This window comes from Rhynchophorus ferrugineus, unplaced genomic scaffold (genome assembly GCF_030347505.1).
Source record: "Rhynchophorus ferrugineus isolate W39M unplaced genomic scaffold, kcgeb_rfMv2 rfM10, whole genome shotgun sequence".
In the NCBI taxonomy this organism is placed as follows: domain Eukaryota; kingdom Metazoa; phylum Arthropoda; class Insecta; order Coleoptera; family Curculionidae; genus Rhynchophorus; species Rhynchophorus ferrugineus.
This window is the reverse complement of record NW_027472589.1, coordinates 15621875-15641884: the sequence shown is the minus strand read 5'-3', so window position 1 is coordinate 15641884 and position 20010 is coordinate 15621875. Positions and strand designations below refer to the sequence as shown.

The 20010-nt window shown below is 32.8% G+C and overlaps 1 protein-coding gene and 1 long non-coding RNA gene across 4 annotated transcripts in view; one reads left to right on the top strand and one right to left on the bottom strand.

Annotated features, from left to right (window-relative positions):
* CAH1 (Carbonic anhydrase 1) overlaps positions 1 to 18376 on the top strand; it is an 87829-nt gene extending 69453 nt beyond the window's left edge. For both annotated transcript variants that reach the window (XM_076416662.1, XM_076416661.1), the window contains exons 3-7: positions 12062 to 12253; positions 14731 to 14849; positions 15661 to 15756; positions 15814 to 16035; positions 17794 to 18376. In XM_076416662.1, coding sequence (XP_076272777.1) covers positions 12062 to 12253; positions 14731 to 14849; positions 15661 to 15756; positions 15814 to 16035; positions 17794 to 17931 — 767 coding nt within the window. In that variant the 3' untranslated portion in view covers positions 17932 to 18376. The remainder of the gene's footprint in view (positions 1 to 12061; positions 12254 to 14730; positions 14850 to 15660; positions 15757 to 15813; positions 16036 to 17793) is intronic.
* Positions 8173 to 10338, bottom strand: LOC143204186 (uncharacterized). Of its 2 annotated transcripts, XR_013007538.1 has the most exons (4): positions 10177 to 10338; positions 9797 to 10103; positions 9316 to 9729; positions 8173 to 9133 (listed from the first exon to the last, which is right to left on the bottom strand). It is a non-coding gene; the product is annotated as an uncharacterized LOC143204186 (long non-coding RNA). The 2 variants fall into 2 exon arrangements; XR_013007537.1 differs by having other exon boundaries at positions 9316 to 10103; positions 10177 to 10337.
* Positions 18377 to 20010: the final 1634 nt, after the last annotated feature.

Below are 20010 nucleotides of genomic sequence, written 5' to 3'. Positions count from 1 at the left end.
CTTAAAATGGTGACATATATTGTGATAATTTATTACTGATATTATATATTCAAACTTATTAAATATTCAAAGTAATGTTTATTTACTTTTTGTATGTTAAAGGTTATACCAAAGTGGTTAAAAACGTTATCCAATTATAGTCTTTTGCACTATTCCAACACCATTTGTTATATTAAAATATCATCAGCGACAAGATATAGTGGATGAAACCCAAAATTAACTGACAAACACAGAGGGACATTAATAAAATATTTTTTTAACAATTTGAACCGACATCAAAAAATAAATAAGGAACTCACTAAAAAATAAATGATAATCAAACTTAGATTATATGTACATTAGGAAATATGTACATAATAATAATCGTTGTAATAAACAAATAGAAACAAACAAAAGCCTATATTTAACCTATCTACTACACGTATTTTATATTCTACTATATACACACAATTTAGCTTAATACCTACCTAAACCTATTTATCTCTTTACAATATTATTTTAACTACTACCAAATGATCACTTTGAAGTCGGTACGAACAACAAATTATTTTTGTTTTGTTCGTGATTTAATTTTGTGTATATGTCACAAAATTATATTATTATTTTTGTATTGTTCGGGCTCGTCTCTGAAAAAAAACAAATCGATTATCTGCTGTGAATCATGATAAAAACCGTGATTTAATCACCCACTTTTGCCACCGATTTGGAAGCTTGAATAGTCCTTCTTCACAAAAAGTTTGAGGGCGAGTTGTCAGCCAATTTTTCACATACTCCTCTACTTCTTCATTGCTTTTAAATTTTTGCCTCCAAGTGATTCTTTTAAAGGCGCAAACAAAAAATAATCACAAGGTGAAAAGTCAGGACTATAAGGAGGATGCTCGAGAGTTTCCCAGAGCATTTCTTCTAATTTATTCCTTGTCAAAACTGCAAATTTATTCCTTGTGTGGCCTGGGGTTGTCATGAAGGATTATAACGTCTCGAATGGGCATACCCCGTCGTTTTTTTCGATATGCGATTTCTATCGATTGTAACAACTCAGAATAGTAAGCCGCATTCACTATTCGTTGATCGTGAAGAAAATCAAAAGTAAAACTCCCCTTGTATCAAAGACAGTTTCAAGTATTCCGACTGCGGGACTCTTATTTAAATAGTAAAATTACCGTTTATATTTGATTCCCCCTTCTATATTTAAGTCATTTCCGTTTAAGCTATCTAAAGATGGATAAAATAAAATTAGCTACTTCCTAAACTCCCCATTTCAACCCCTTGACAAAGTCATTGTCACAGAAGTTAAACAAACAATAATGAAAGAGATTAATTATTAACGTAACTTCTGGATATGATTATGAGAAAGGAGTCTCTCAAAGAAAATTCATATTTAACGCAATATTACGAATGAATTATTTTCATAGCACTTGAAGAAACTTGAAAAATTACTTGCCTATCTCTATCATTTATATTTTTTTGTATAATTTTCTAGATTAATTGATAATGATTTTTCTTGATCTATTTATTATATTCGCTATTTGTGACAAGCGATGCATGATGAAAAGTGAGCTAATATTTCAGACAAGTAATATCTTCAAATACAAATCACAAATTCACAAAAGAAAAACAACACGTATAAATCGATTTCTAGATAACCGCACACTGGGCATGCTATAGTTTATATATATAACAAGTCAATTGAAAAGTCCCCAGCCTACCATAGTAAAACACACTTTTGGCAAAATTAGTTTTTTTTGTTCAACACAATTCTCTGCAAGGGTGATACACTGATTATAGCGACCCTCCATCTTTTCGATGCTATTTTTGTAGTACAATTTAACCTTTGCTTCAAAATAGGCCTCAGTTTCGGCGATCACCTCTTCATTCGACGAAAATTTCTTCCCAGCGAGCGTCCTTTTGAGATCTGAGAACTAGAAATAGTCGCTAGGGTCTAGATCTGGAGAATATAATGGATTTTGAAACAATTCGCAGCCATATTCATGGATTTTTGCCATCGTTTTCATTGACATGTGACACGGTGCATTGTCTTGGTGAAGCAGCACTTTCTTTTTCTTCAAATTCTTCTTTCTTCTCTCTTCAAACGGTCCAATAACTCTATGTAATAGTCGCTGTTGATGGACCTTTCTTTTTCAAGGTAGTCAATAAAAATTATTCCCTGCGCATCCCAAAATACAGACGCCATAACCTTGCCCGTCGACTGTTGCGTTTTCCCACGCTTTGGAGCGGGTTTACCGTGTGCAGTCCATTCGGATAACTGTCGATTGGACTTCGGAGTGAAATGATGGAGCCATATTTCATCCATTGTGATATATCGACGCAAAAGCTCGGGTTTATTTCGTTTGATCATCTTCAAACACTGCTCCGAATCATCCACTCGTCGTTGTTTTTGGTCAAAAGTGAGCTCATGCGCCACCCACTTTGCACAGAGCTTTCTCATACCCAAATATTCGTGAATGATATATCTTTAGAGTGTCTGCTATTTCATTCAATTTCAATTTACGTTAATTCAAAATCATTTTGTCGATTTTTTTAATGTTTCCGTCAGTAACAACCTATTTTGGGCGTCCACTGCGTTCACCGTCTTCGGTACTCATTTCACCACGTTGAATAAACGCTAAGTTTAGCATACCAATCCTTGATGGTTGATTTTCTTGGGGCAGTGTCCGGACACTGGACATCAAGCCAAGTTTTTGCTTCAACTATATTTTTTCCCTTCAAAAAGTAATATTTTATCAATACGCGAAATTTGTTTTATCCATTTTTTCACAATAACAAAATTTGCTTCACTCAAAATGCTATAACTCACCAACTAATGATCCGACAGCTGTCAAATTTATACACGCATCTTTTGAGTTTAATGCTATTAGCGCCATCTATGTATCAGGCCGGGGACTTTTCAATTGACCTGCTATATATATATCCATTTAGCAATTAGGGGTTTATCTGGACTGGACCTACAGTTTAACGTGGGCTCCGAACCACGGTCCTCGGCACTAAACCTACCGATTGACGAGTGACAACTTAGAAATCATCCCAGAAGACATCCAGTCTTACCCGGCTTGGTTACTGGCGTGACTGGGCACTCTTGCCTAGGGCAATCACAAATATTCAACAATCACAAACATGAATTTACGACCATGCCCCAGGAGGATTCGAAACCCTGACTATCGCAACAGTAAGTGGACCGTCCTGTCGCCTTTATCACTGCGCTAACCAAGCCGGCTGCTATAGTTTTGTCGCATAGCTCGGAACAATAGCTATCACTTCGTATAAATCTAACAGCTACCAATTTATTACATATTATTAAGAGTTGTAATGAAAAAGGTGTGTGAATGAGGTGCTAAAATTTTGTCGCGGAAAGTATATATTTTTACAATTTTGCAGTTTCAGTGTTTTAAATAAATAATCCACTATTGTCCATTTCGTATTTTATTCTCAAATTAATGCTTCCTTAAACGACAATTTTAATCCACTTTGCAACCCAATAAATACCGCTTTTAGAGTTCCGGTAAATATTTAAGCATGCGAGTTTATAATTTAATGAAAAACACGATCGATATATAGCTTCAATTTCGCCATAATCGATATATGAATATAGAGGAATTTCTAATATTAGATTAAGACATTTATTCGTGGAAATAAACTTGTATTTTCAAAGAAATGACCCGGTTACATATTTGCAAGTCTCGTGTGATTTTTTTTAAGAACCGGTAACAATATCTTAAATTTCGGTTTTGTTTTTGTTGACGTCAGACATATTGTGTGTCGCGAAATAAGCTGTGGTGAACCGCGAATAGTGCAGTAATCTGAGGTCGTAACACGAATCGGTTACAGCTAATTCAGTTTTATAATTAGCAATAACGCCTTTCGACGAAATTAATCGTGTTGTTATGAACTGAAAAAGAAAAATGTTTCTTTCTATTTTCGAACATACTACAACGTTAAACAGCCCTTTAGTCGATTAATATATGTATTTCTAAGAAAAAAAAACACACATTCAAAAGTAAACACTGTTTAAGGACAGATTTAGTTTCACTTTTAGAAGTCACTTTTAACTTCAGTTTGACTGAGATTTACTATTATTTTCAGATTTAGTCCAACGACATAATATAAACTGTGTTGTAAAATTTATACAGGGTTTGAATGTATCAGTGTTGAATAGGAAAAATTGTAGTTCTATCACCATTATTTTTCCTGCGAAGGACCGGCTTATTTATTTTTCGTCTCCTCATGTGTCATACATTCCACCGCCTGCTTTTGTTAAGATGACGGCAAGTCAATTTCACTGCATTCAATAACATATCAGTATGGTCAAGAAATAGTAAGTCTTTTGCAATAAAAATGCAGTATTTATTTTCCGCCGGCTTTGTTGGCGCAATGGTATACGCGACAGGACGGTCCACCTACTGTTGCAATAGTCGCGAGTTCGAATCCTGCTGAGGCATGGTCGTGAATTTATGTTTGTGATTGTCCTGGGCAATAGTGCAAAATCAGACAAGGAAAGTAATCCCAGTCACTACAGTAACCAGGCTGGGTAAGACTGGAGTTACTTGGTCACTCGCCAGTCGGTAGGCTTAATACCGAGGACCAGATAAACCCCTAGTTGGTAAAAGGAGAAAATATTTTTTTTTAAATATATTTATTTTTCCATTTCATCAAAATAACCCCCCTTAAATACAATGCATTTAGGCCAACGTGTTTTCAGTGTACAAAACAATTCCTGACTTAGTAATTAATAAGAGGGATGTTAACAAGGAATAGTCAAAAGTCAGTGAAGCTAATTCGGACCAATAATGCGATTACAGGATGCTATGAGTTATGGTTTTTAGTGAAAACCATAATTTCGACCTCTTGAGACGAATAGCTTCATTCATACCACATAACACACAAATAATATTATTTGTTGACAGAGTTTGGCCCAGCGGAAGCAATTAATAATAAACATCACAATTTCCACGTGATATTTTTTCTTGTTCACAATAATATATTAATAATTCTACATCCGATAATTTATAATTGCTGTTTTATATAATAATAAGTCTAAAATGTTGACTAAAACTTTGCCGTCTGTCTTTGATTAATTTATACCAAATAAAATTAGATTTTACCGTGAATTAATAGTTCTGCTAAAATTTCAAATTATCTATAATTTTCCGGAAAATTGATAAATAGTTGATTTACTTTTAATATACAGTAACATCAACCGTGTATACTTTTGGATACATTTTATCACTTACTAAAGGAAACTCGATTTTATATTTTTGTTAAATTCCTCTTAGCACTCAAAGATTGGCAATAAATAAATCTAGATTATATAATTAGAGGTTTACATTATATAATAACAGGTAGAAGATCGGTTCAGTAATTGGTCTCCTGTGTCCAAGTATTCTTGGTACTTCAAAAAGATTTAACAATAATATTTGATGACCTATAACAATCAAGACTTTAAAATTTAATGTTATATTTTTACCCAACGTTATGATTTATTGTTATCTTATAAAATCGTTATTTAAACATAACTAAAATTAATAACAATTTTCTTCGAGTACATTTAACACGACACAATCAAAATATATCAACGAAAATCAAACTAATATTTCCCTAATATCAATATCAATATCAAGCAGTTGGTAAACCTTCAAAATAATTGAAATTTCAGATGTTATCATGCGTAATACATTAAAGCTTAGGCCTTATCAGGGCTATATATTACATTATCCATTTTTCTGGTACATAATATAACGGATATTTTTAGTACAGGTCAAACATATGTACGTAATATAGAAAATCATTTTTGTTATATAAATAATCTTGATTCTTATGTATATATACTTTGAAATAATTTCATATCTATACAAATCAAGTTTCATTACGCAAAATAGGTTCATGTATTTTGATGAATTTATTTTTATCTATTAGGTGTACAAATTTGTCTCCATCTTTTTTCTCTAGGTAGACGAGGGCTTTGGTTGTATTTAGCGACGTCAAACATAATTTACAATCCTTTTAAAAATACATTTTAGAGAATTAAGATTGAGAGATGATCATCTTTACAGCCCACTCATTTTCAGATACTTCTGAATGTATTTGGAGATTCATAAACCCAAGAGATTGACTCATCTATTAGGGTAGCAGATACTTTGATTTAGTTGGTTTAGTTGTTGAACATAGTTAAATATAGACGTGCATATGTCACTGGATTCCTCCTAAACCGCGAAGCCGTGTTCGAATGGGTCCCGGGATTGTTTAGATTTACATATGAACCCGGCAGGTGCCGCTGAAATTGATGATTCCAGGAAGATTTGATTTTGAATTTTTAAACATGAAATTGAATGTCTGAAAATTAACAATAAAATTTTATATCATCTTGAAAGAAACGGAATCGGTGCTTGCATGTATTTTAGTCAGTGATATATGTTGTCAGTGTTGAAAACGTGCATTTGCGGTTCACATTACTTTTCTTACTCAATCAAAAGAAAAAAGCGACTGATAGTCACCTTTTGCTGGTGGAAACTTACGGTTCTGGTAGACCTAAAAAGTGTCAAGATGCGAAACTGCAAGAGTTATTGGATGAAGACCAAACCCAAATTCAAAAACAATTGACAGAAGCGTTAAATGTGGCCGAATAAACGATTAACTACTGATTACGAGCAATGGGGAAAATCCAAAAGATGGGAAGATTATTGGGCATGAGGGCATGAGCCCTGCTACTAACAGTTGTTTCGCGAATTTAGGTTAACAGATGACTGGGTACTGTCGTGTGGGGACAAAATTAAGACTGCAGCGACGGATAAGGTCATTACAGCTTGGAGAAAGGGGAGTTTAACGGTGACGCGGTGCTAAGCTTTCGTGTTTAAGCTTTCGACATAAAATTTTAACTTTTGGAGTGTCATTTTCATTAATGATTCTCCTTAGAAGGTTATTTTGGAAAACTTGAAGCCGTTCCACCTGGTTGGGCCTCACAAACTTGAAGTAGACTTTAAATCTGTAGAGCAGAACGGTTCGAATTAACATCTTGTAAAATAAGGATTTGATGAAGATGGGAAGTCTACTAGAACCACAAATCAGATGAAAGTCCCCGAACATTTAGAACCGAACCGTCGGTCGAAGAGGAAACCTAGGTACGTGACGTCTATCAGCCAGGGGATGGTTACAGCGTCCATCTTGAGTTGAGTTTTAACATTAGACCGGTCCAACGATCGCATCTAGTCATTTTTACACACAGTGTATTTTATTCATCATTCTTAAGACGACAACTCAATTATCTCGACGATATTTTACAAGTCATTTCATTTCCAGCTTCTTCCTAATGATATTAATGTTAGAATTGCTTAACCCAGCTCCTTCGCCGTTTTGTTGAGTTTAACAATGAATATTATATGTTTATAAAATTGGAACCATTTGGATTATTTTTTTAAAAACAATGGATTTTCGTTGTTTCTTAATTATCGTTTATTATCATTATTTACGATTAATAACGGAAGACTTTCAAAAACCAAATTAATAAAATACAGCTGTTTCCGAATAATTATGATCAGGAAATATAGAAACCCCGTCTGTCAGAATAATACACGTACATGGATAATTACTGTGAATGGGATTAAAATGTAAATGCCCCGTAGAACAAATATCAAACATTACAGAAAATCGCTTGAAAATGCGCAGAAAACAGCTTCAGAAAATATTGCTGTGTTAATGTTGCGGGACAATGAAATGAAGGAAAAACAATTGTCCATTTTTGACCTATAGAACTAACCGCAATCGGAATATAAGCAGCGGCTTACTGTTTCACGCGATTCTATCGATCTATGCAATCAATGTGCTTCAATCTAGCCTAGCCGTATGCCAACATTCAATAACCACACCATTGTCACTGTAGATTATTTGAAATTCAAACACATCTATTATTAGGTGTCCGATTTAAATTTTACTGACTTTTCAACAAATTTATTTCTTACAACAGCAAACTAAGTCTAGGATACTTTACCCCACATTTATCTCCGGATGTGGGGCATGCGCATATTGAGCTCCGTTTAATTTTAAAACAGAGTAATCTGAATTTGGCGCATGTGTACACACAGCTTCATTTATTTAAATTTTTTAAGGTAATTATTAGATTAAATGTCGAAAATGTATATAAGTATGTAAATAAAAATGGTAAAATTTTGGAAATAATACATTTTATTTTAAAAAGTATTGAATAAAACGAAATAATAAAAATATTGTAGTCGATGCGATTGTTTGTCCGAACACTCACTACTATTTTGTGGAAGGAATTCGCACGGGAACTGAAAACACTACTTGAATAAAAAGTTGTTTATTAGGATATTGAATGATACATGTGGCCGACGGGAGAATTGACAGGATATGAAATTAGGTAGAGGAAGTACGGTAGTGCTGTAGAAGTGGTACTGTTACAAGGGGGTAGAGAAAAGAAAAGAGAGCGAGAGTTTTTTTTTCATTTACTAGGTTGACCAGCTAGAACCAAGTGGTCTTTGGCTGATGTCGCTTCAGGTTCGGGGAATGGTTGTTTTGAGGGGGACAGAGACCCTGGGTTTACGACTGGAACTGTCGTAGTTTGTTTACTACCGGGGTCTATGGACGGGTAGGGATTTTATCAAGGTGTTATCGTGTTCTAAGGTTCCTATGGAGAACCTCACACTGAGCATGTTTATGAAATTTTTCACAAACGGGATGTCTGATTCGAGGTGACGTTCCTCATAAACCATGGGGCTCTGAGTAATGCGCGGACTTATGAGTATTTTTTGGATTGGAACACTTGTAGTAGTTCAAGTTGTCTCTACGAGACATACCTGTACTACCGCACCTGTGCTCCGTTGAGGCAGATTGGACGGACTAGCATTTTATACCACGTCGCTTTCTGTGGGATTGGAAGTTTGCTTTTTCTGCAGAGTAGTGGAAATAGTAGGCTGTACACGCCATTTCCTCTGCAAGAGCGAGACGTCGTCGCGGTGGTCTTTTATAGCCGGGAACCGCATGGTACCAATCCACCAGCGTTGCCAACCTTTCAACTTGCTGTAGGTGAATGCGTGGTGGCCTAAAGGGTCGTAGCTACAATGTAATATATGTCCAGCCATTCTATTTTTATAAAAACATCATATCACTTCATTATTTTTTATACATAAATATACACAAATTGATAAATAATTAATTTAATATTGAGGCTTTATATAAGGAGAAAAATAAACATTGACCATTCTTTGAAATAACACATTTTATTAAAAAAATATTGAATAAAATGAAATAATAAAAATAATATCTATATGTCTATTTTTATAAAAACACCATATTTAAATTAATTTACATATTTTAACAATTAACATGAACCCCAAGATCCATATCATTAAACATTGCCATAAAATACACCAAAAGCATTTAGATCAAACCCAGTCAATACAGTTAAAACCAAGTGAAAAAGCCACCACTATATATGAAAACTCCTAAAATTTTTATATGATCCAAATATGATCAACTATGATCGCTACTATTCTTAATCGACAGACCCCATTAATGAATTGCCTACCTGGACCTTTCGATTAACATATTGTACATTTACTAGCTTAATATGAATACATCATTATTTTTACAAAACAATAATATATTTACTTACTCTTATATAATAATGCATTGTATTTTCCTTGTCATTAGATCATTAGGGTGTCGTTGATAGTTTTCCAATTTTGTTTATTTGCTCCTGATCTACTTTTGTTAGCAAATATAATTATTTCATAGTATGTACTTCAACCACTGTACACTATTCTTACACCTTAGAAAAATGCTGTCTAATTTCTTCTTTTCTGAATTTCACATTCTTTGATTTCCACTCTCAACAAATTTATAATGTTTAAAATAAATGTCTAATGATTACCAGTTACTACAATTTGTGCTACTATTCCTGATGGATAAACCTCATTAATGCATTGACTACTATCAACACAACAAGAATCATTTTCTTCTCTGTTATTGTTATCATTAAATTTTGGCATATGTTGATATTGTTCATTGTTTGATATATGGCATTGTTCGATGTCGTTGAAAACGATGTGTTATAAATTTGGCAGCTAACATTCCCACTATAAATACAATTAATGCTGTTTGGATTTTATAACTTTTAAAAATATAACCCCAATTTCTGTACCTATCCACGTTCTTCTATATTTTAAATCCAATGTATGCTACACCACCGAGAATAACACAACAATTATTATTACTATAAAATTATTAATGTAACGCAAAATCTAAATATACTAGATTTTATTGTTGTTTTGACTTGATCGACTGTACCGATCCACTCGAAAAAAATGTACCGCCATTAGTAAAGGATGGCAATATAGTTTATTATTTTCTGTGGTTTATTCTATGCAGTAGACTACGCATGCGCCAAATCCGGAGATAAATGTGGAGTAATGTATCCTACTACGTCTTGAAAATATTGTCCATGGCCTTGCGCCTTCTCTCAGATAATATTCGAATGTCAAAGTCATAAATTTACACTAATCTTTCAGCGTTTTGAAACTCTTTCCTTGTTAAAGAATGTAACATTAATCGGAACAAATGGTGGTCAGATAGAGTCAAGTCTGACGAACATATTGCTTTTAGATTTTGTGAGTCATTAGTATATCTTATCTGCTTCGTATACCCAGCAATTTCATTTCTCAGAAAACGTATCTTATCAAGTTTTTTTATAGTTTGTTCAACTATTAACTTTAGAGTTTGGCAGTCATCATCTGATCAATGTCCAGAAATTAAATAACCATAATATGCACAGGAAACCTTCTTCGAGCAAATATCCTTGTTTTAGCGTCGATGTACTAGGTGTGTAGGTCAGAATCTACCCGTGACCTTTTACATTTGGAGTTATCGTAAAAAAAAGCATAACTATTATTTTTCGTTATAATTTTCCTCAAAACTTTCTAGTTGTTACTTATAGGACTTTCAAGTTTTTAATTTTTCTATTTGATGTAAATGCTTGGAAACTTTAATAGTTCTTATTGCCTTTACATTGAATCTTAATCCAGCAAAGTTTGAAATTCCACATATTCAAACATTCGAGGCTGTCCAAGTCGTAAATGGTCACTAAAAATACAATCACCAATTCTAAAACATACGTCCAAATAACTACCTATTTCATAAAAAACAACGTCGACACCAAGTAGACTGCGAATTAATTGTCATATTTTAAAAACATTTTTTCTTTGTTAATTGCCATCTTAAATTACATAATTCTGGGGTTTTATGTAGCTCATATAGCATATATTTTAGTCCAAATAGAGTTTTGAGTTTGAAGAAAAAACAGTAAAAATTCAATGATATAACTAGTATTAATATAAATCATATACCAGTTACAAATATCACAAATGTAATATAAGGGCTTGAATGTATTCTAATAATTCGTGGACCCTACAAAGACGTTTATTAAGAAATAATGATAAAATATGTATAAATTAAAATATGTTCGATTGTTTTCGACTGTTTCAACCTCTTTGAGCTCTAGTTTGTATTCCTGCATTTTTGCATTTATTATGCAAAAAGATGACTTTGTGTTTGTTACTTGCTATTGCTGCCTTTTTTGCAATATTACATTCAGTTTCCTCATTTGACATCGGTAGATATCTGTAACAACTTGCATTCGGTTTTAGCAGCTCGTAATATTCTATACATTGCTGGTCCTACCATATGCACAGAAAAACATTATGGCTATAAATATTTCGCTTCGTTAGCGATAAAATCTCCTGATTTTACCCAAACTTTTTGACTCTTTTCACCGCTAGTTAGGATAAACCATAGATTAGCCATAAGGTATATTGAAACGGTTCGAAATGCATCTTTAAATATGTGATCATCTTTATGTGACCACTTTATATATATATATATATATATATATATATATATATATATATATATATATAGAAAAAGAATATCGAAGAATAATAGCTTTATTACCACCCATACACAAAGAAATTCTAGATCTTCACTTTTTTTATAATGTAAGAAGGAAATTAATAATGGTTCTCATTATTTCTAATTGCAGGACCCGATAAATGGGCCCAGTGCTATCCGGAAGCCGGAGGTAAACGTCAGAGTCCCATCGACATCGTGCCAGTCGATCTGAAGTCGCTTCACGCCAACAGGAAGCTGACATGGAGGTACATCCCGGAGAACACCAAGGACGTCTGCAATCCGGGATATTGCTGGAAGGTTCACGTTAATGGAGAGGGATCAGGTAAGTTGTAGCCATATAGTAATAGAGAAACTCGATAGGTGCTCTGGAGAAAAGTTTCACAACGTTCAATAACAATATGATGCAATGCCATTAAACTAAATTAATTCGTGAATTCAAACTTGCATTAACATATAGGCACTTGTAAGGAAAAGGCATTTGATTGGTTATTAAATAGAGTTTACCAACACGCGTCATGTGATACCGTAACATCACGCAACTAAACACTGACGTAACATTTCATTGACCAATGAAATTGAAATTTAATTTGAGACAAATTTATTAAATTCATAGGGCTGTTTTCTTTTAAATTCATTCAATTAGTTGGAATGAAATTAATTTTCAAGAAAAGAATAAAGGTTAACGTTAGATTGGTAATCGTTTCTCAATTACTAGAAGCATTCGTTCGTATAATTAAATGTAAATCAAGCAAACGTATCGCAGTTGAAGCTGTAAGATTACAAAAAGCGGATTGAAAGTATTGAAATATCCCCAGCCAGAAATTATTCCAAGTAGGCTTTGAAAAACATCCCTAGCCCGTTGGTTCTCGGCACATGCACCACAGTTAAGTAACAAATAAATTAACATAGTCTACTGACATTTGAACACAATCTTACAGGGTGTACGGCCACCATAAGCTTATTGTAATATTTCGAAAATCTTCAAAGACAAACTGGCAGGCGGAGATACAGGCGACAGTTATACATAATTTTATTAGAACTATAAGTCCAGATAGAAAATCTCTGTGGTTTTTTAGTTAGGTGTTATATTATACGACTAGTATTGCATTGACTACGGACTGCTGTGATTGTGACCTGAATGGTGTTACAAGTGAGATAAGTAAACATTGACGTAGGGATGATTTTTACCTGTTTTTGCCATCAGTGTCACTGTGTATCGTCGTTCAACTTGTCGCCTTTACTTTCCATTAAGTAAAACAGTTTTTTAAGTAAATTAGTAATTTTTCTGTGTTTTAAACCAACGTTTAAAATTTACATTTACAGAAAAATATCTGTTATTTTTAACACTATGCATTTTTATAGATCCAAACAAATGGCAACTATCTCGGTTAGGTAGCCCTCAGCCACAACATATTGATTTGGATACATAGCCAAAATATATTTCTTCAAATAAATAATAAAATTAATACTACTTTAATACGCATCTTTTTAACGGGCAATACACTTTGATACTTTAGGGTAAATGATGTAGCTCGGTGAATGGAGGTAAAACGAAATGAAACAGTGGTGTTTACATTATGTGACCGTTATTTATTGGCAATATAAAAAAATGTGAGAAATACAAATAATAAAACGGATGGCAGCGGTGTTACCTGGTGACGAGGCTTGGGCAGTCGATGGTGGCACGTCTAAACCAAACGAGGGTTGAACACTGAATGACCGAAATATCCCAGATAAACCTCTCGGGGTTGCCGCCAGCTATTCGTTGTCGGGTTCTAGCTGGCGCTGCTGGCACCCCGCCCGTGTTCAACATCTGGGATTATATTTCTGGGTATTTTGTAGACCGTTATTCCACGATGTAAAATTCGACATGTCTCAAGGTCACTACAATACTATTCAAATGTTGATTGACTTTGTGATAAAAACCTGCTTGTAGTATAGCCGCATTTACCTTCCTAATTTTGACATTGTTCCATATGAATATATTTTAGGTTTATACTCTAACCAATATCTTTACAACCATCAACCATTTGGTGGTAATAAAATGAAAAATAGGTTAATATACAAAAGCTCTATGTATATAATTTTATACATATCAGGTAAAAACAATGCGAAACTACACACTACATTTTTTTAATTAATTACATCTTACATTCGATATGCTTAGTACAATCTTAATTTACACATTAATTTATTACTGCTGTTCTGTTGTACATCCATTAAAACACAAGCAAAGCGACTACGGGATTAATACATCACTATGTATTTCCCAAATTAAAATAAAACTAAACTACATAAGCTAAACCTAAAACTACACTTATACATTAAACAAGTTCGTGTGGTTTTGTTAATCTTATGATTTCCTGCGTGTTGTTGTGATTTAGCAACATGATTTCATGTTTAAAACTAAATCTTGAATCAGTTCGTAAATCCATTTGATTTCGAGGTCGTCGTGGTCTTACTCTTCGTTGGTTACGTAGCGATAAACATTGGTAATTAATCGTAGAACTTTTTTTTGGGTGCGTTGGATTACTAGTTGGTTTGATGATTTAGTGCGGCCCCATATTTGCACTTTGAATACGATTTACGAATTTTTTCGCCTAAAACATATAAATAACAAGCGCACCATAGAAATGCAGTGATCAAACCAATAAAATCATTCAAAAAACCGACTGTAGTGTTAGCTAGATATTGGACGTCGGACATTTCTCCAAAGTTGCCTATAAGTTAAATCTCTATTTACTCTATAGTTATATGTATAAATATGTAGAATCAAAACGTAACATTCAATATTTTCAGAACTAACGGGCGGCCCGTTAGAAGATAAATACGTTCTGGAGCAGTTCCATTGCCATTGGGGTAAGACAAACGAGGAAGGATCTGAGCACACTATTAACGGGCAAAAATTTGCCGGAGAGGTGAGGAAAAAAATCTTTACATTTCTGTAAACATTAGTCTTTAACAGTTCTTCGATAATTTACTGAAAACTGTTTTTATTATTAGTTTTAATACCGATAATTTTATATTAAGAATAAGACTATAATTTTGACGGATTTACACTAGAAGGCGTAACTATTAGTTAAAAGTTACTGCTGAGAACAATCAATGTTGTAAATACAATTTATTTTCTCTCTTTGCGTAAATTGATACACAAAGACGAGTTTGTTTATTTGATTATTCATTCAAATGTTATAGTTAAAGATATGAACGAAAGAATATAAATCGATACGTAATGGTGAAAAGAATTATGAATTGAACGGAAATGGCTTACTAAACGCATGTTTGGTTCAGCTAATACTGAATCAGTCCGATGACTCAACTGATGAAAATATCATACAATAAGAATTCTACTGTACTGATCTTAATCATTTGACTTGGCTATTCTTGATTCTTGACTTCCACTCTTGAATCTTGATTGTTCTTTATTCTAGACTTCCACTTTTGACACTTGACTGTTCAGACTGTTCTTGTTCTCACCCTCTCTTCTAGATATAGCAGGAAATAGCCTTTCCCATTGTCGTTTATTCCAATAAATATCAAATGATCTGGCAGATATTATTTATTCTGATTGGATATTTCATCACAAAGACAAAAAATTGAAGTAGTTAACGATGAATAACACTTTGAATAATAATAATGTAAACAATATGTCACGATAAGTCAATGAATATCTTTAATTATATCTCGTATGGTTCTAATATAATATATGAAACTTATTTATGATTTTAGTTGCACCTGGTTCATTGGAATGCGACGAAGTACTCATCGTTCAACGAAGCAGCCAAGCACCCTGATGGTTTATGCGTCCTGGGGGTGTTTCTAAAGGTATATACCGATTAAATTTGAAATGTGCATTGTTAAAAACAATACTATTCATTATAGCCTGGCAGAAAGCATCTGGAGTTGGACAAAATCGTTTGTCAACTGAGCAAGATTCAGTTTAGGGGAGAGGAAGCTAAAATACTGGTTCCAGTCAATCCTGGTCATTTCATTCCTCAGGACAGCGGCTACTACACGTACCAAGGCTCCCTAACGACGCCTCCATGTTCAGAGTGCGTCATCTGGATCGTGTTCAAAGAACCAATGGAAATATCTCAAGAACAGGTAATGATAACATGAACTATATTGCTGATGAATATACAGTAATTTCACTCCTGTTGCATTTACCAATTAATTTTTAACTAAATCTTGAAATAACAATGGTAACAAAGTTAGTTTGGTCATGCTGTATATGCAACTACCTGTTCTTCAGCGTAAACCACACTAACGTTCTACAATATTATAATAACAGAATTAATATTTTTAAATTTCTTGCCATAAAATTATTTTATATACTGCATGATTAACAATGTTATAAATATAAAAAGTATTCCTTGATGAAAATTCATCCTTCCTAGGATTTTCGAATAGTTCTTGTGAATCTCCAAAATACACATAATATTTTGATTCAATTTGGCACAAATATGAAAAATGTTAAGTGCTTTCAGTAGTTTTTATGAGGTATTTTCTCTGCTTGGAGGCAAATAGAAATATTTGATAAAAGGGCCTTTTAATCTTCCCAATTATGAATGTCTAACATTTAACATTAGACGCTATAATAAAGCTACTATCAGGTCAATTGAAGAGTCCCCGGCCTACCATAGTAGAATACATTTTTTGGTAAAATTAGTTCTTTTATTCAACATAATTCCCTTCAAGGGTGATACACTGATTTTAGCGACCGTCCAACTTTTCGATACCATTTTTGTAGTACGATTTGTCCTTTGCTTCAAAATAATCCGCAGTTTCGGCGATCACCAGCGAGCATTCTTTTGAGATCTGAGAACAGGAAATAACCGCTGGGGGCTAGATCTGAAGAATATGGTGGATCAGGAATCAATTTGAAGCCGAATTCATGGATTTTTGCCATTGTTTGATGAAGCAGCACTTTCTTTTTTCAAATCATTCCTTTTTCAAGATAGTCAAAGAATATTATTCCATGCGTATACCAAAATACAGACGCAATAACCTTGTCAGTCGACTGTTGCATTTTCCCACGCTTTGCAGCGGGTTCATCGTGTGCAGTCCACTCGGATAACTGTCGATTGGATTTCGGAGTGAAATTATGGAGCCATTGTTTCATCTATTGTCACATATCGATGCAAAAACTTCTGTTTATTACGCTTGATGATCTTCAAACACTGCTCCGAATCATCAACTTGTCGTTGTTTTTGGTTAAAAGTGAGCTCACGCGGCGCCCACTTTACACAGAGCTTTCCAATACCCAAATATTCGTGAATAATATGATGTACACGTTCAGTTGATATCTTTAGTGTGTCTGCTATTTCATTCAATTTCAATTTAGATTCATTTAAAATCATTTTGTGAATTTTTTTAATGTTTTCGTCGGTTTTTTTCACAATAACGAAAGTTGCTTCACTCAAAATGCTATAATTCACAAACTAATGATCCGACAGCTGTCAAATTTATACACGCATCTTGTGAGGGTTAGGGCTAACTAAAAAATGTATGGATTTAATTATAGTAGCGCCATCTATGTGCCAGGCGTGGGACTATTTGACCTGTTATGCCTATTAAAAATTATGCCCAGTTTATAACCTGCCTTCCCAATAATATTATCTTTAACATTTGTCTTTGTTACAACTTAAAATGTCAAAAAATGTTCCTTTTGTTCCGAAGAATTCTCAAATCAACATTGTTATACTAATTATATCGGCCCAACAATGAACATATTCTACACTAAATAAACGTGCCACAGAATAAACAATATTCTAGCATCGGTGTACTCAACCAAACCGAGACTAAACCCATTTTTAACCCAATCTTGTGATGGTCATTTTAATTAAACTTGTATTTTTCCAGCTCGAAGTGTTCCGGACATTGAGATGCTACAGCTTGGACGACCAATGTCCTTGCGACCAATTCAAAGGATACGTGAAGAGCAACTTCAGACCGACTCTTCCTTTAGGTCAGCGTGAGGTAAAAGAATGCCGCCAATAGAAAAATAATAACACGCTTCGAGTAAGTTTATAAAAACTAAAAGGAATTTGTAATGCAACTAGAATAAATCATAAATAGAACAATAATAATGATAATGATAACACACTATATTTTCTTAGTGGATAATTATCTCGCTGTGATCTGATGATAAAAGGTTTTGTACACCTTTCCGATCATATCATGTTGACATTGTGCCTGGTAAAATATATTAAATGATACGATATATGATGACCAAATGGATTGATCTTTTTTCCAGACATATATGTGTTTACCTGTATTTTTGATAGGAACTGTAACGCACAACTATGTATATGTAGGAGGGATTTTAATTATATACTGGTATTAGATTTGTTTTAATTAGTATATTAGAAGATATATATATACCTGTCTGTGTGCCTTATACTAGATGTAATAACTTTATTTTCAATAAAAAACTGAATATACAGTTGTTAATGTATTTAGACAATATATATATATATATATATATATATATATATATATATATATATATATATATATATATATATACATATACCCTCATTCACCCTCATTTACTATTCCCATTTTTTTAAAATAATATCCTCCAACTAATATACTTTAAGATTCTAATACTAATACTAATAATTAAGATAGAAATGGTGATATATATAATAGTATTGAACATAATTGAAATAATCCACTATTAAATAAATCTATGTGTAAGATTACATATAAGTCGAAATTAGGCAACCATGTATAACCAATATAATCAATTGCCTTAATTATACCTAGAATTATTATATAACAGATATGTTATTGACTATATTCCCTTATTTAATTGAAAACATAACTATAAAATTCAGATTATTTATTTTAAAGCGCCACCTAAGTTACATAATAGATAACAAGAGAAATAAAAACAAGTGGTGTTTGAAATCAAAAGATGGCGCTGCAAGTATTATAAAATAATAAATTTCCAACGTACAATTCTAAATATTTATCAGAAGATAATTGAGGTAAAAATACTTGGTTTAACATTTTTGGATAAATATATTCAAGAGAAATAATCGGCCCAACGTAAAATTAAAATTTATGACACATTATTTATCCTTTTAGTAACAAAAATGCGCTTTTTCTTATTTTTATTTCTACTAATTCCTATTCCCCGCAACTATCTTTAATGGTCTAAAAATGAATAGTAATTATATAGTCTTATTAAGTTAATTAATTAAGAAGTTTTTATTAACATATGAGGGCTATTTTTTCTTTCTATTTTGTGACCCACTTAAATACATGCAACTCAATATATAAATACAGTTTATTTAGTATCATATAATAATATTATTATTGAATATTATTATTGAAAACGTATTTATTGTATTCAAAACAAGATAGTATAATTTCTTCTACAATTTCAATTTACCGTTAATTGAAAAATATTGGTCATCTGTTAAACTGATGAGCTAAATATTGAACTTGCCATACACAACAATTGTTATTTGGTACAGCCATATTTAAATTCCTATAAATACTATGAAAACTTAGCAGAAACAGTTTCCATTTTCTGAAAACAAGTTTGGTATACATATAATAACTGAAAATGTCAAACCACTATAACTCAATGGTCCCTAATTTGTTATAAGATATGTCATCTGCAGATCATATTAGAAACTTTAATGGAAATGCCAAATTTAAATATAGTTTTATTTTATTGGGTGTATTTTAAAAGTGTGTGTAAGGGTGTAAGAGCAAACGTACAACATCTCATATTATTGTTCATCATGTGTTGACATAATCAGTTTACTAGGTATGAAGGGTTGCATAATAACACAATAACAACATAATTTAGATAAAATATTAGAAGCTACCTTTAATATCTAATTCTGGATCTAATAAATGATATAAAAGTATAATATATGGATTGCAATACAGTATAAACTTATATTCTTATATAATATTATTCTACTGATTCCAGACCTTTCCCTATGTTTCATTCAACTAACATTAGATTCTGATATTTTATGTAATTGTATACAACTCCCAATACTCTAATTTAATAGAATATTTCAATGATTTCCAACACTATTATATCCAAATTCT